The sequence below is a fragment of the Talaromyces rugulosus genome, chromosome III (genome assembly GCF_013368755.1).
Source record: "Talaromyces rugulosus chromosome III, complete sequence".
NCBI classification, from domain to species: domain Eukaryota; kingdom Fungi; phylum Ascomycota; class Eurotiomycetes; order Eurotiales; family Trichocomaceae; genus Talaromyces; species Talaromyces rugulosus.
In genome coordinates this window covers 4410876-4427067 of record NC_049563.1, presented here as the reverse complement: position 1 = coordinate 4427067, position 16192 = coordinate 4410876, and the positions used below count along the sequence as shown (strand labels likewise).

General features: G+C 48.8%; 5 protein-coding genes across 5 annotated transcripts; 3 read left to right on the top strand and 2 right to left on the bottom strand.

The window, feature by feature from the left end:
• Positions 1–1072: 1072 nt before the first annotated feature.
• TRUGW13939_06305 (uncharacterized protein) lies at positions 1073–2500 on the top strand (the record flags this gene model as incomplete). Its single annotated transcript, XM_035489458.1, has 3 exons — positions 1073–1443; positions 1548–1607; positions 1666–2500. The coding sequence occupies 3 exons, from the start codon at positions 1073–1075 to the stop codon at positions 2498–2500; spliced, it is 1266 nt and encodes a 421-aa protein (XP_035345351.1).
• A 323-nt stretch (positions 2501–2823) lies between these two features.
• On the bottom strand, positions 2824–4604 carry TRUGW13939_06304 (uncharacterized protein; the record flags this gene model as incomplete). Its single annotated transcript, XM_035489457.1, has 2 exons — positions 2824–2950; positions 3001–4604. The coding sequence occupies 2 exons, from the start codon at positions 4602–4604 to the stop codon at positions 2824–2826; spliced, it is 1731 nt and encodes a 576-aa protein (XP_035345350.1).
• Positions 4605–8546: 3942 nt separating this feature from the next.
• Positions 8547–11060, top strand: TRUGW13939_06303 (uncharacterized protein; the record flags this gene model as incomplete). Its single annotated transcript, XM_035489456.1, has 1 exon — positions 8547–11060. The coding sequence occupies one exon, from the start codon at positions 8547–8549 to the stop codon at positions 11058–11060; it is 2514 nt and encodes an 837-aa protein (XP_035345349.1).
• An 854-nt stretch (positions 11061–11914) lies between these two features.
• Positions 11915–13873, top strand: TRUGW13939_06302 (uncharacterized protein; the record flags this gene model as incomplete). The annotated part of the gene is made up of 3 exons (XM_035489455.1): positions 11915–11981; positions 12064–13476; positions 13548–13873. 3 exons carry the CDS (start codon positions 11915–11917, stop codon positions 13871–13873), a joined length of 1806 nt encoding a protein of 601 aa, XP_035345348.1.
• A 594-nt stretch (positions 13874–14467) lies between these two features.
• Positions 14468–15133, bottom strand: TRUGW13939_06301 (uncharacterized protein; the record flags this gene model as incomplete). The annotated part of the gene is made up of 1 exon (XM_035489454.1): positions 14468–15133. One exon carries the CDS (start codon positions 15131–15133, stop codon positions 14468–14470), a length of 666 nt encoding a protein of 221 aa, XP_035345347.1.
• Between the last annotated feature and the right edge of the window lie 1059 nt (positions 15134–16192).

The following is a 16192-nucleotide window of genomic DNA, read 5'->3' as shown; positions in this document are numbered from 1 at the left end:
ATAATGTTAGATAATATTATATAATAGACAGGCAGCAGAGATTGTCACTGATTGATCGCCGCATCTAGACCGTGTGCGGGCTGTCCCAATGCGGTAATGGTAATCGCACATATTATATTATTTCATATCATTATTATCCTACTATTATCATATTAGTATCACTGTGATATTATTCAGATGTTCAGGTATGGATGCATGGATGTATATTTAGCTATACCGTTCTGTTTTATCATGTTGTTCTGTTTTATCATTTACGGCCTGTTTCATCCATTCCATTCTTTTGTCCACCTGCATAGCGCGGAAAATACAAACCCCTCGGACGATCTGCACAGGCCCAGATCGCACCAGGCCTTGTAGAGCTCATGTGCCCGAGCAATTAGGCGTCAAGTACAGTGGTGGCTTGATAAGTCGAGCCAATCCGGCCGTGCTGTGTGTCGCGTGCAGATGGTGCTGTTTGGGTTTTGTATAAAAACCCTGCGCGATTTATTCCTATTTTATTATTTGAAAATCAAATCAGAGACAAAAAATAAACAAGTATTTCCAGAAACGTCATGTCCTTGAGCTGGTTTCGTCAGTGGATCACCCGAGCGTTCTCGACTTGCTGACGTGCTCATCATCATTATTCAATTCGTCAACGAGATTGCGAATCCTCTTTTATTTTTATTTCTACTATTTCGCCATTCTGTGCCTTTCTGATCTCTTATAAGACAATAAATCCCTCCTGGCATGCCAGCAGCCCATCCTTCATTCTTCACCGCCACCTGTTATCTGTTATCTCTAGCTGTTTGCTTTTGCTTTCAGGTTATCGCGATAAGCCAGTGTGAGTCACTGTGTCGGACGCCCCAGAAACAAAGTATATCGATCAAGTGCTGTCTAAAGTACCTGCATACCGCTTGTTACACCCGGCAGAGCATCGCCACCTCGTCCGTTGAGTCGTTGACTTGTCTGTTGTCCAACCCGGGAATCCTTTACCCTTTGCTCGTCTGGCCAGCAGACAGTTTCCTGCTGATCGCCTGATAATCATCCTATCTATCGATCTGGGGCCAACAGGGTGGGTCTTATCAAGGGCGCCATGCATCGCCGACAAAACCCTCATAGTAGGCATGAGTATAATAATAATACCTCACCGCCTCCTGTCACCACCACTACTACTACAACTCCTACTACTTCTACTACTCATCGTCGCCAGTCCTCGACTTCTTCCTTTACCACCACCAATGCTAAGAAAGGCACTGTAAGGCCCCAGCGGCCCACTCTCCACCATCGCAAGAGCGCCTCTGCTCATCTTCCTCACACTCACACTCACAACAACACCAACCACCGTCGCAAGTCGTCGCACCCGTCGAACAGCAAGCTGCTGGGCGCTGGCTCTGGCCCTGCCAATTGGTCTGCCCAGTCCGACGACGATAAGCCTGAAATGGCAACCAGCTTTCTACAGTACTGGTATGTTCCTTTTTTTGTTTTTTTTTATCTCTGTGTCACATTCCACTGCAGCTGTTGCTTGTTTTCCAGTGGCATTCCTTGGCTAACATGTTATTTCTTCCCAGTGCCATGTGTGAAAAGCAGATAACTGTGCCCAGCAACTCGGTTCTGTACTGCAGCGAGAGGTATGTATATCTTTATCTTTATCTTTTTATATAGCCTTTATACTAACTGATATATTAGCTGCCGCCGCAAAGACTCGTGCAAGCCCCTGTCGGCTTCCTCCTACTCGTACACAATGACTTCAACCACCACCCCTCCTCCATCTCCGCCCATGTCGCCGCGAGACATTGTCGCTCCTCTAACTCCCACCCGGTCTTCGTCGCCTACTACCACACCTTCTCTCCTGCCCAGGATACCCTCATACCTGCACGATGCCAAGTCGGATCTTGACCCGACCGAATGGAAGCCTGTGATACAACATCATCACCAGCAGCAGCAGCAATATTCCTATGGAAGTCGCCGCACACCCTCATCCACCTCCCTCTCCTCATCGAGCGAAGCATGGACATTTCTCTCGCAGTTCCATCACAACCAGCATCACCACCACCACCACCGTGACGAGTCCGCTTTTGGTCTACGTCGCTCAACAACAACCCATCGCAGCTCGGCCGTTAGCTTGTTGTCGTCGACTCTTGCCCCCTCGCTCACAAACACTCCGAGCACTATGGCCTCGTCGCTCAGCAGCAGCAACAGCTCTTCTGATTATATTGGACATGATGCTGCGTCTGTGTCTGTGTCGGCTACTACACGACCGCTTCCACCGCGCCACAATCCGTCGTATACAGGTGCTACCAAGGGTGTCGAGCTGGTTGTTCCGCATATCGCTGCGCCTGTGTTGCTGACCACCACCACTACTGGTGAGGAGCGTCTGGCTTGTTCTTCGTCGTCGTCGTCGTCGCCGACTGATGATGATGGCCACGATGATGGCGGTGTATGGCTCAAGTCGGCGCATCATCGCAAGTCTGCTCCTATCAGTACGTCTGCGACTGCCGTGCTGGTTGGAAAGATGCATTGATTTTCTTCTTTATCTATCTGTTCAAACGAATGAACAGAGTTAGCGTTTATATAGAGCAAGCAAGCATTATGTGATACGTGTGGTTTCAGATTTTTAGGAAATTTTAATACAATTGAATCTCAAATTTATCAAGTTTTATCATATCAAGTTCATGAACAAGTGTAGACTCTTTTATTTTTATTTTATTTTAATACTATTCTACTGGCAATGCCTTTTTAAACATATGACAGGACATATAAAAAATCAGAACCATGTCATACGACTGCATGCAGAAAAGGTATCTAAATCAAAAGATACGCAAGAAAAGAAAGAAAGAAAAAAGATCAAGGAGTGCAGCGCCCAGTGAATCGGGGATACAAACAGCACTCGCGCACAGTGTATCGACCGCAAACCCAGGCCAGGAAACGCTCGAGACCCAGACCGTAGCCGCCGTGAGGGGAGGTTCCGTACCTGCAGTTGTTAGTATTTGCAAAAGAAGAAAAAAAGAAAGAAGGACGTACTTGCGCTGGTCGGTGTACCAGTAGTATGGCCCAGCATCCATTTCCTCACGCTTATACGCAGCCAGCAGCTCGTCGTAGTCTTCAATACGGCAGCTGCCGCCAATAATCTCGCCAACACCGGGCATCAGCACGTCGACACTCTCGGTGACGCGCAAATCGTTAATATCCTTTTTCATGTAAAACGCCTTGATCTCGGCGGGGAAGTGCGTCAGGAAAATGGGCTCGTTGATGATGTCGGTCATGCGGCGTTCAGCAGCCTCGGCGATGTCGTCGCCAAACTCGTGCGGCTTGCCCTCGTCGGTGACAATCTCGTGCTCGCGTAGCCATTCGATAGCGTCCGAGTAGCGCATGCGCTTGAAAGGGCGGTTTGGTCTCTTGAAGTCCGGGTTGAGCGTTTTGATGAACTGCGCAATCTGCGGGTCCGCAAACAATAAATCGAGGACCTTGACAATGACCACCTCGAGATGGTCGAGCAGGTCGCCGAACGTGATAAAGTCCAGTTCGGCTTCAATGTGAGTGTATTCCGCCAGATGTCGGCGCGTCAGCGACTTTTCGGCGCGGAACGAAGGGCAGATGCAAAACACGTCGCCCATCGATGCCAGGCATGTCTCCAGGTACAGTTGCGACGACTGTGTCAGGTACGCCGGCTCGCCGTAGTAGTCGAACGAGAACAGTGTGCTGCCTCCCTCGACCTGTGTCTGCACCATTGATGGCGGCGTCACCTCGAGCATTTTGGTGTCCTCGAATGTTCGCCGGAAAGCCCGTAGCGTCGCGGCTCGCACTTTCATCACTGCAGATGACGTCTCTCCGCGCAGGACAAGATGCCGGTTGTCGTAGAGAGTCTGGGGTTCGGCGTTGGCTGATACGCGGTTGGTGATGGTCTCCTTGTCGCCGGGGGCCTTGCCGATGATGGTGAAAAAGTCGGCATGAAGCTCTCGGTCATCGGGGGCGTGTTGCTTGGGGGGAACAGCGCGCATCTCGCCATGGATGGCAATCGCCGTCTCCAGCGTCAGGGTCATGGCATCGTACGTCTTGACCAAGTCGCCCGTCAGGATACATTGCAGCAGCCCATAGCCATCCGATAGAGTCAAAAAGATGACATCCTTTTGAGACCGAAGACGGTGAACACGCCCCAGCACGCGAACTCGAGTGCCTGGCTCGCTCGATTCCGGCGCGCGTAGCTTTACGGTAGCCGGATCCGTCACGTCGAGGCGGATGCGCACCGGCTTGGGCAGCGACGCATCTTCCTTGAGCACAACCTTTTTGGCATCCTCAAGCACAGCCTGGCGCTTCTCCCACTCTGCCTTTTCCCGAATGGCCAGTTCATCGGCCTTGGCGGCTTTCTTCTTGGCTCCTTCGTACGACTTGAGGAATTTCTTCATCCCCGATGCAGACGGGGGCTTCCATTCCAAGCGGGACGCTTCATTGTCGTTCTCAACCGGTCCAGTCACGGATTTGCGCGTGAGGTATTGGATTCCTTCGGTGGTGGGCGCGTGCTGCAGCATCGCATGCAGGACAGTCTTGTAAGGGGCAGTTTCGGCGCCAGTGGCCGAGGAATCGTCCTTGCCAACATCCTCGTCGATGTAGACTTTGTGTTCGGCCATGATGATGGCTAGCTAGGAGTTGCTTTTCAACGAGAGCTGCAATTTCGCGAAACGTTGGTCAATTTTTTTTTATATGTCCAACCAACCACCCTGCCCCGCCACTTTTTTTTATGTTTATCTAGGGATTGATGATGACTCACAGTTGCAATGGACCAATGCTACCCAATAATCTCGGCGCGAAACCGTCTGGTCAGCTGTGGCAGAGCACTGTCAAGAGCAGCAGAGCACTGTCCAGGGATATTAGCTGGAGAGCCAAACAATCGATTGAGACGTACGTACGGAGGGGGGACGGAGTGGAAGAAGACGCTGGGGTTTTTTCCCACACTCGGCATGGCCCAAAAGCCAAAGGAGGGGCTGTGTTCCTTATCGTGGCTGCCTCAGGCATGGAATGTGCCTTATCTGTGTTATCGGCCAATCACATGATTCTGCCTTACTGCATTTGGTTTAGTCGGTGCTGTATACAGCCTCTGTCCAATAGGAAGCGTCTTTCTATGAAGGGGATCTATAAAGAAATATTGATTCCTCTTGGAGTATTTTATACACTTTCATTTGGGATATGCGTGGTGTCTAATAAAATCGTATACCGTGATGTAACTTCCTTGTGCTGCCTAAATTACCTTGTTCTTACCAGTCGAACAGGCGAGGCAGCAGCCCTATTCTTTTCCATTTTCTTGTCTTGACAATTTTCCTACCCATCTAAAATAGCACTCATTTACACAGACCAGCAACCATCATACTATACCTATAGAAACTACATCTTCACGATCAAAGGAAGAGGTGCGGAAGATGGCCACCGACAAGATGAAGACTAAGGATTACATTTCATAGTACATGGATAACTACTACCTGTACAAACTAACAGGAAATGGGCCAGCTTGTACCCAAGCTAAAAGGATAGCGATATGAAGATCATCTGTGGCACCGAAGTTTTTCCAACTCATCGGGATGTTGTGTGTCCCAAGTCACCTTATTTTGAGCGGGGGTTTTCTGGGGATTTCAAGGTTTGCCGTGCCTTGGCTTTTGCCTTTTTTTTTTTTTGACTGGATAGTTATCATAGAGAGAAAAATAGGAAGCTCCAGGGACCTTTGAGCTCCATGATCATCATCCGTATCAACTCAAAAAGATGCTCCAGTTTCTTTATACCGGCGATTACACCATTAAAGGCGACGATGTGCGGAGAAAGACGACAGGAGCCTACAATCAATGTCATTTTCATGCTCTAATGTACATTTAAGCCGACTACTTTCAGATTCCATGGCTAAAAGTCAAGGCAGAAGGCTACTTTGTATACTCTTTTAACAACACAGCCATTCACCCTAGATTCGTTTCAAGCGCTTGTGGTAGAAATATATAACAATACCAACTGGAGATGACCGACTCAGGGCTCAATTGGTGAAATCAATAGTATATGATTATCAAGTACTACACAACCTGACAAGCAATATACACAGGGCGTTTTTGGACCAGGTTCCTGCGTTTGCGGCAGATATTTGCTGGTATCCTTTGCCCCCATTTTGTTCAGTTATGGCTGAAGAATCGGAATCATAGATTTATACGTGTTCTACCACTTTCCCAATTTGGTAATTTTCCTTGCAGTACTGTACTGTAAGTATCAATTGATGTAAATTGTATAAAAAATTTCTTCACGTCCACATATTGATGTAACTATATTTTTAATACACGAAACATCAATTTTTTTTTAACATGCATGTCACAATATTATGTGAAACCACCTTCTCAATTAAAAACAAAATAAAAAAAAAGATCGCCGACACCATCCCAGGTAAGCAGGTGGAAGCACCAGTCTGGAAGGAGTCCGCCACGAGGTTTCATTGAGCGGGCCGGCGAAAATGGACCAGTGTTTTGGCGCTTCCTTTCAACTCCATACAAAGATGCAGATGTAACGTGGAGCAGCAATCTGGAATGCGGCCGAGGAGTATTATTATTATTAGTATTCCGTACTGGAGTACTATAAGAGAAATCTTCTTCTTGCCACGTTGCGGACTTGCGGTGGACAAGACTGGTTCTTCAGATCCAGATTTATTCTAAACTCGGCAACTAGAGGCTAGCGGGCTAGTCAGGGGCATTCTCCACTTGGCTGACTGCCTGAAGAATTGCCCAGAGTTTCAAAATTCATAGTGTCATAGTGGTCAGTTTCATACTCGAACTCAAAAAAAACCAAGGTAGAGAAAGATCTCTAGGCTTTGCAGTTTAAAAAAAAAAACAACCATCAACGTCACCGTCGGCGGATCTGACATTATGCGACGCTAGCCCGTATGAAGAAAGGACCCACAAAATCGACCAATAGGCGCGCGCTGACGGGCCTCAACCACGTTTCGCCGGGCCAATGGGGCTTCTCATTGGTCACAGATGTGGGGCCGGTAGCGTGACAAATCCAGGAACCCTTTTTTAGTATTTAATAGTTGCAAGTAAAACTGGAGGCCAATTTTACTGGGTTGAGTGGAACTCTGTATTCGACCTTAGTATTGAGCCGACAGTACGGACTCACGGAATACAAAGTACTAGTACTACTACAATGTCCAGACTCAGCATGAAATATTTTGGAACGAACGAACCAGGGAGCAGGGGAACGGGTGGAGCCGGCCCGCTTTTCCCCAGGCGCTAAACAAAGCGATCGCGTGAGTGGCTGACGTTTCAGCCCTTTGAAAACTCGTTATTTTGTGTTTAATATTTTACCCCTGGCAATCGTACAGTATTATTGACTGGAGTGAACTATTGATAGCATTACATATGTAACTAGCAACTCTATATCAAGTATTAAGTTTAAACAATACAGACAAAGCCTGTCTGTCGCCATGATCGACATTTAAAGTTAACCTTGTCGGTCCGTAAAACAACGAGAGATCCTATTCTAAGCACAATGCAAACATGACTGCTTCAAAATGTTCTTTCAGTCTATATGCCAAGGGAGGATGTTACTATTTATGCACTCCGGCCAAGGAATTGTTAATAGACCTTCTATAATCAGACCAGATCGCTTTATCCAACATACATTGAAAACAATGCAGGATGGAAATAGAGTATCTATGTATGGTATGAAACGACAAACGACCGAGTGAAGACTGATAGTGAATACTACATTCTTGAAAACATCAAGTATATAACCCAGTAATAAGGATTATAGAAACCCAACCCGACTTAACCAAGTCAATATTAATACAGTGTCAACAATACCAAGCCAGCCCGTCTAGGCTAGCGCGTCCCCTTTCGGGCAGCCCCTGCTCGCTCGCGCGCTGCCCCCTTCCCGCGCTTCGCTCTGCTTTGGGATAGAGCATACCTTTCTCCCATTCCTTACTTCTTTCTCCACGTTCTTTTTGCTCGCTGTCCAGGTGCTCCTCGCTCCTCTGTCTCATTATTATTATTGTTTCTTCTCTTCTTTTTCTCGCTTTCTAACTACCTACGCTCGCTCGCTATCGCCTCTTTTATCTCCCTCAGGGAGCCACCTCTCTTTTTTTTTTTTTCCTCTTCACTCTTTTATTTTTTTTTTGGCTTCTTTTGCTTTTCCTCCACTACCTCGGCCATCAGACGTCTGCCTCACGCGCCCCTCGCTCGTCCGGTCTTTCTTTTATCTATTCGAACGGTCGGCTGTTAATCATAATTCCCTCGTTGTCTCGGCCTCGCTTGCTTGGTCCGTTGTTTTCATCGGTCCCCCAGGAGTCGCGCCAGATCCATCGTCACTCGCGCCATTGGCCCCGAACTGTGAGAACTCGACATCAATTTCGATCATATATATATATATATATACATACTACAAGTTCTCGAAACGGCAATATCTGGTCTATCCCAAGGCCGAAACTCCCTCAAAATCCCCTCCCGATTCTCTGATCGTGTCCGGGGATACTCAATCCCGGACCCTTTCGAATCGTCAAAACGGCCGTCCTCTCATCCAACCTACAGGACAGTCTTGTCCTGCCGCCGCACATGCTCTCCATGCAAACGGCGGACTCGAAGAATTCGCGTTTAGGACTGTCGAAACTGCCCGCTCTCAACACCGATCACACCGGCTTCTCTCACGGCGCGTTCAACTCGAACAATCCCTCGATGCAGCAGAGTTTTGGAAATCGCGATTCGCGACGGGCTAACATCCCTTCTATCAACACTGGCTCCACGTTTCAGAACGGCAACGACCTTGGTGCTGGGTTCGACATGAACGTCACTCCCCTGCTTCCGTCCCAGCTTTTGCTCGGCAGCCCTTTCCAGCCAGGCACCCCGTCTGCCTTTGCCTCTCCTCAATTTGCCAACTTTGGCGGCTTTTCCCAGGCAAACTCGGGCCACAACCAAGGAGGCCAGAACCAGCTCGGCAGCCCAACCCAGGCCCACCAGAACGCTTTGTCTCCTCAACTATACACTGGACTGGTATCTGCCGATGGATATGGTGGTTCGCAACTTCTCGGAGGGCCCCAGTCACCAATTGGTGGCTTTCCAGGAATGAGCAACCAATTCAATGTTGCTTCCAATGCCGCAGTCCCTGGTATGATCTCTGGTACTAGCCGTACCGTGTACCTCGGAAACATTCCGGCAGAAACCACGGCCGAGGAGATCTTGAACCACGTCCGAAGCGGGCAAATCGAGTCTGTTCGTTTGTTGCCCGATAAGAACTGCGCCTTCATCTCTTTCCTTGACAGCAGTTCTGCCACCCACTTTCACTCCGATGCCATTCTGAAAAAATTGGCCATCAAGGGAAACGACATCAAGATCGGATGGGGCAAGCCTTCTCAGGTCCCAACCTCCGTCGCCGTCGCAGTGCAACAGTCCGGCGCATCTCGAAACGTTTACTTGGGTAGCTTGCCTGAGGATATTACCGAGGACGAATTGCGCGAAGACCTCGGAAAGTTTGGCCCTATCGATGCGGTAAAGATCGTCAAAGAGAAAGCAATTGGTTTCATCCATTTCCTGTCTATCAGCAATGCCATCAAAGCAGTCGCCCAACTTCCCCAGGAACCTAAATGGCAAGCACCTCGTCGAGTTTTCTACGGCAAGGATCGTTGCGCCTACGTGTCCAAGACTCAGCAGCAAAACGCTGCCCAGTACTTGGGAATTGCCCCTGGCTATGCTCACGTTCTCAACAGTGCAGACCGCGATTTGATTTCGAACGCTCTCGCCCAGCAATCTGTTGCAGCCGCAGCCGTCGCAACAACTGCCGGCGGTGTTAACAACCTGGGCAACCGAACAATCTATCTTGGTAACATCCACCCCGAGACTACTATCGAAGAAATTTGCAACGTGGTCCGCGGTGGTCTTTTGCACCACATTCGCTACATTCCCGACAAACATATCTGCTTCGTCACCTTCATCGACCCGACTTCCGCCGCATCGTTCTATGCCTTGAGCAACCTTCAGGGACTGATGATTCATAACCGAAGACTAAAGATTGGCTGGGGCAAGCATTCCGGTGCTCTGCCACCGGCTATCGCTCTTGCTGTCAGCGGCGGAGCTTCTCGTAATGTGTATATCGGTAATCTTGACGAGAGTTGGACGGAAGAGCGTCTTCGCCAAGACTTTTCCGAGTATGGCGAAATCGAGCTTGTCAACACGCTGAGAGAGAAGAGCTGTGCCTTTGTCAACTTCACCAACATTGCTAATGCGATCAAGGCTATTGAAGGTATGCGTGGTCGTGAGGAATACAGACGCTTCAAGATCAACTTTGGAAAGGATCGATGTGGAAACCCTCCCCGACAGATGAACAACAATGGAAACCAGCAACAGAACAACCGCAACGGTGTCGAGGAATCACACTCGGCGTCGCCTCTCAATGGCTTCCAACAGAATATCAGCCAGGGTGGTTCGCAGTCAAGCCCAACACGGCCTGCCCTGTCGCCTGCTCCAGGCTCTACAGGGTCGCAAAACGGACAACAGCAGAACCGTCACCCCCTTCAAAATTCGTCATCTCCGTCGTCGATCTTGAATGCCGGTGGTAGCAACCCGTTGACGATGTACCTCAACCAAGTTTCGGCACAGCAAGCTCAGGACCAGGAGGGCCGTCTGACAGACCCTATGACTTTGGCGACTCTGCAGCAGCAGCAACACCAGGCTCTCGCTAACCAACAGGCTGCCCTTTACACTGGCGCAGCCTCGAATGAATTGAGCAATGGAAGCGTTGCGGAGCCTTCTCTCCACCAACAAAAGCCGTCAAATGGATATCTCAATGTTTCGCATGGACACTCGGGGGCTAGCCACGGCTCTTCCAACAGTCTCAGCGTTCCCCGGGCCCAACATTCTCGCGCTGTCAGCCTGCCATCCTTTTCCCAAGAGCCATTTGGACCGACTCCCAGTCAAACAAACCACGGCCGCTCTGGACTGTCACACCAGACTCAGGGAAGCTTCTCCAGCTTTGGCTCGGCCTTGGGCGGTCTAAACCACAATGGATTCGGACTTGCCATTCAAAATGAATCGTCTCTTCCGGGCTGGGCGGAAGAGGAGATCGGGGCGAAGTGAAAACCGCCGATTTAATTATATTTCTTTTATAATTTCATCATCCATGGTGGCGCATTTATATTCAACATCTATTTATTCCATCTAATCGATCTTCTTTTCTTTTTCACCCGCCATTTTTTCTTTTCTGCTTCATGTATTCGTTCAAATTTACTGCATTGTCCAAATGATTTCGCTTCCATGTCCTAATGGCCCCTTTAGTCCATTCTTAATATCTGCTTCTGCCCCTGTTGTATTGCTAGCTGGCTACGAAAGTTTTGATTGGAGACCCCTTGACTGGTTGCTCTAGTCTGTTCTATTCTTTCGTGCGTTTTTAATCCTTCTTTTCTTTTTTTTTTTGACCCCTTTCTTTTTCTTTTCCTTTTTGGTTATTTTTTTTTGTTTGTGATGCCTTTAACATTTTATAATCTTGCTGGAACGTTTCCAGTTGCGCGAGGATAAGAGTCATATTGAGATGATGGAAAGTTGGAGAGAGGGAGGGTTAGTTAGGTAGAAATTTGGTGCTACCAAAAAGTCCGTAAAAACAATGAACAGTGCGCGCATCTTGCATTATTCTAGCATTTGCCTATTTTAAATAATATTCCGGCGTAGATGTATTATTATATTGATTTATTAGAATTTAGTATTGCTCGAGGAAAGCGATGGTGATTGGCTGGCAGGACCCGTGGGTCGGTTAACTCCCATGTCAATACACGCCACTTTCTTCTGAATAATAATTCCTTTTCTCCATGTATATCAATCTTCCCTCCCCCCGCCACAGACCACAAGCTTCGAGTGAAACCCATTGAAGATCGCTAAGCCCATCATCATTTGACGAGTAATTCGTCATTTTTCAGGTAGAAAAGTAACTACCCAAGATGGTTCTCCCACCAGAGCAGTTCCATATCAAGCGGCGGCGCGAAGAAGAACCTGTCGAGACACTGTGTATGTTATCAAACAACAACAAAATTCACTTTTGACATCTTGATTAAAAAAAAGTTGGGGCTAACTGAAAAGATTCACACAGACATCCAGTCTGAGCTGCATCAGAAAAAACGCAGGTTTACAGACTTTATCTTTCAAAGAGTGCAACTCGGTGGTGGTACCAAGGGCAACAACAACAACAACGTTGCTGATGCTGATACTGCTGGTGCTGCGCCGACGTCCACTGCGTCTACTCCCGGACAAGGTCGCGTGCGCAGTCCGAGGTCAGTGAGTACATCTTTTTTCCCAAAGCGGGCGTCTGGGTCAGCTTCGGTTCCGTCTCCGTCGCCAGCAGCAGCTGGGAGAAGAGTGAATGCCGGCGGCGTGCCGGTGATCAGAGCGACGTCGCCTGGAGCAGAGTTTCGCGAAGAACGCGCTTTGGCGGCAGCGAGGCGGAAGCAAGAGGAAGCTAAGCAGGAGAGGGTGAAGGAGTCTGTTCAGTTGGTTCAGCAGTCTGTAGCTGCTGCTGCGGCTGGAGAGCAGGAGAGCGAGGGAGATGAGACTAAGACGACGGCGGCGACGACATCATCATCAACTACTACTACAACAACAACGACAAAAACAACAACGCCGTCATTTCCAACGTCAATACGCAGGTTTCACATCTCTCGGCCCAACACCCCGACCAGCCCGCTCAAGACAGCTGCTGGCAGCGGCGTTGCCAAAAGCAGCACACCCACGCGCACTCGGGCAGTGCTAGTTGAGAAATTAACGCAGACCCCCTCACTCCGAGGCGCTTCTATTCTGGAAACGTTAGAAAGGGCCGAGAAAAACCAGACCGGAAAAGAAATCGACACAGTCATTCAGTCACAGCTGGTTCGAGAAGAAGATCGTCGTCCACAGAAACGGCCCGTTGTTAATCAGGCCGAGAAGAAATGGAGAGAGCAGCAAAAGGATTCCATCTCGGCGGCGAAAGAGCATTTAGCGACGAAGGAGTCTCAGGATGATGATTATCTGGACAGGCTGGCAAGGGATCTTGAGCTGGTTATGCTGGATATCGAGTCTGAGGAGAGCCATATGGATGGGGTTAGTTTGGATGGACCTTCGAAGCCGGTCACCACCACCACACAGGCAACACCAGTGAAGCCGAATCGCACGCCATTGAAATACATGCCCCGGCATCCCACTCCTCGAAAGCCGGCTGATACTACTAAAGAGCCCGATTCTACTACTACTACTACTACTACCAAAGAAAGAAAAGACGAAGACATGGACGAGGGATACGTCTATGATACTTATATCCGCATCCCCGTTCCCCGGTCTACAGATGGCCTTACCGATCCCCTATCAGACACAAGCACTCCAACACCCTCGACACCGCACGACATTGACCCAACCCGCAAGGACATTGGCCTTGTCGTCATCACAGAAGAAGACGAAGACCTATGGGAGAATTTCTTGGAAAACGATGACTCGGCTGAAGAAAACTGGGATGGTGAGGATGTTGATTCTAACGGTATTTCCCTCCTTTTCCTTTCCTTTTCTTTTCTTTTCAGGGGATTTTTTTTTTAACTGACACATCTACAGCCGAAGATAACCCGGCCAACGACTACCCAGACGAAGACCTCTCATCGGCCGACGAAAACGACGATCCCACTGCCGTCTACCGCCGATATAGACATGCGGGCTCTGACGATGAAGAGTTTGACGTGAATTATTACGATGAAAACGACGACGATGACAACGACAACGACTCTGAAGGCGAGATTCGAAATCGTCGTTATGATAATGACGAAGACGAGGATGACAAGACTCTGGGCCGAGCTCGTCGTTTACAGAATTTTTATCGTCAGCAGGATGCGCAAAGAGTCGGTAAGGTTTCAGATGATGAGGACGATGATGATATGTTCTGACGGGGGGGGGTTTTTTTTAATTTACTGCTTACTCGTTTCGAATGTATACTTGGTAAAATTACATGCTGGTTATACTGAAGTAGTAGTAGTAGTATGTTGGAACTATGTTGGAACCACGGAGATAAAAATGAATGATTGCAACTTTGTTTGTTCTTCTAATGAAAGAACCCACCGAAGCATTAGTACTCTGTCTGTGTACCAAGCGGAGCAAAAAACAAAAACAATTAAGTTAATTGACCCAAAAAGGAGGAAAAGAAACAAAAAGAAAAGAACAAATATCCACCGACCAAGAGCATGAAAACAGACAAAGGCAAAGGTGGATGCAATTTCCATCTCTCTGCCGGCTCAAAAAAAACAGGAAGAAAAAAATAATCGAGGAATACCACCGAGCCGGGCTATGAAGCAGCAAATGCAGTAGCGACAGATAGCCTTCCCACAAGCAAAAGCAAAAAGAAAAGAACAAAAATCAGATAGCCACACAAAAAATGGTTGGCACGAGCCAAGTACAAGCACTCTTAGCAAATAAATGACGAATAGATATGAGAGCAAAGCAATAACGCGTATTTATGAAACCATACACAGATCATTAATGATCTAGTGGGCTTCTTCTTCCTGGCTTTCGGTATCGTCAGAATAGGATCCTGGCGAGTAAGGCTCAGGCGTCGTCGCTTCAGAGGACGACCCGCTGTAGGATGTTCTACGATCATCCAAGCGGCCAACAGGAGTCGCGTGTGGTCCCAATCGAAGCCCAGTAACAGCATGATCGGGTCTCATCCAGGGATACCAGATGTTGCACCATTCAACAACGCCGTACTGGGGCAACCGCTCTCCACGCCTGCGTCGACCGGTTATAAGCTCGCCGTCTTTCAGTCGTCGCTGCTCCCGCACAGTGGGACATCTCTTGGAGTTGATGAAGCGGTAGAACTTGCATTGGATACCCTGCACGTTGCGACCTTGGGGGGAGGGGAACTGCCGGTTAAAGGCATCGGCACATTCCCTCCAGTCCTCCTCGAGGTCGATGCGGTGGTACCAGATGAAGTACATCTCTTCTTCCATGTACTTGGGCCGGGGAGGTCTTCGGCGATCTCTCCTAGCACTCGATGCGGTTGTGGCACCGTCAAAGTTTTCGTATCGATAGTCCATAGAGCCATTGTCCAGGCAAAGCGACAAATGAAGGTTTCCTGGCAGAACATTTGGCTCTGTCTTTTGTGGCGGGTTCAGCAGTGCGCTGATGGACATTGGTGTTTTGGCAGCCAGCATGGTGAAGGTACTTTTCCCGGTATTTTGGGGAGAAAAAAAAAAGGGTATACACGCAAAGATGAGGTGTTTGTAAAGTATGAAATGATAAAGGCTAAAGGAGTTTCTCTCCTCGTCTTGTACCAGTCCGTCTGCTAGGATACGATAGCAGTTGGGAGAAGGAGTCTTTGGGAAAGCTAGGGCTTTCTTCCTGGGTGAGCAGGAGGGTTCCTTTTCAATAGTCAAGGCTGACGGGGAAAGAAGGGTTGAAGAAGCCCGTGTTGGGTTGGCCTAAATAAGCGTCTGGCGGAAGAAGGATAAGGTTCGCTGATATTGATGTGATCAAACAAAGACAAAGCCGGATTATTTAAAATGTGGGATGGCAGGACTTTCCAAATAAGGGAGCGATCGATTGGAATTCACTGCCTCTTGTGTCTCGTTCGGCGAGTGGGAAGAGTGGGGAAATGTGACTGTCTAGGCCAAAGAAAGGGACAAGATGTTAATTGCGGCGCATCATTCTGTTCTGCACACAGGATGTGCCCTGTATATGAGACTAAGTGGGCGATCTAGCTCTGATAGGCCCAGTCTAGTTGCGGCGCAGATACTCGGGCAGATGCGCAAAAAAAAAGAGTGGCCAGGCCGAGCGTCTCCAATCTAGGTAGGCCAGCACGGGTGTCGCTGTCAAGTGGATGGCTGGCCCCATACGCATCGCCCCTCATTGAAGCTTTTGACAGCTCTGGATCCCGTCTTCATATGATCGGCAGCTACTCCGGATGGTTCATGAAGCACCGAGCATCCGTAGATTATGCTCACGTAGAGTCTTACGCGGTCTTTCTTTGAAGGGCTGTCACTACTACAACCGGCGATTAGACGGGGATAGTCTTTTCCCTCAGACACGCCAGTGGCGGGCGAGCGAGCGAGGGTCCCCTTCCCTGTTCCTCCGAGTCACAACTTTGAGCCATATCCGAGCAAGGCAAGGCGAGGCGGCACAGAGCAATGATGACGGGCCAAGAAGTCCCGTATGCATCACTGAAACGTTTTCACGTTGGCTCTTCGTCATTCCTAAGGGCCAAGCGTGCAGCG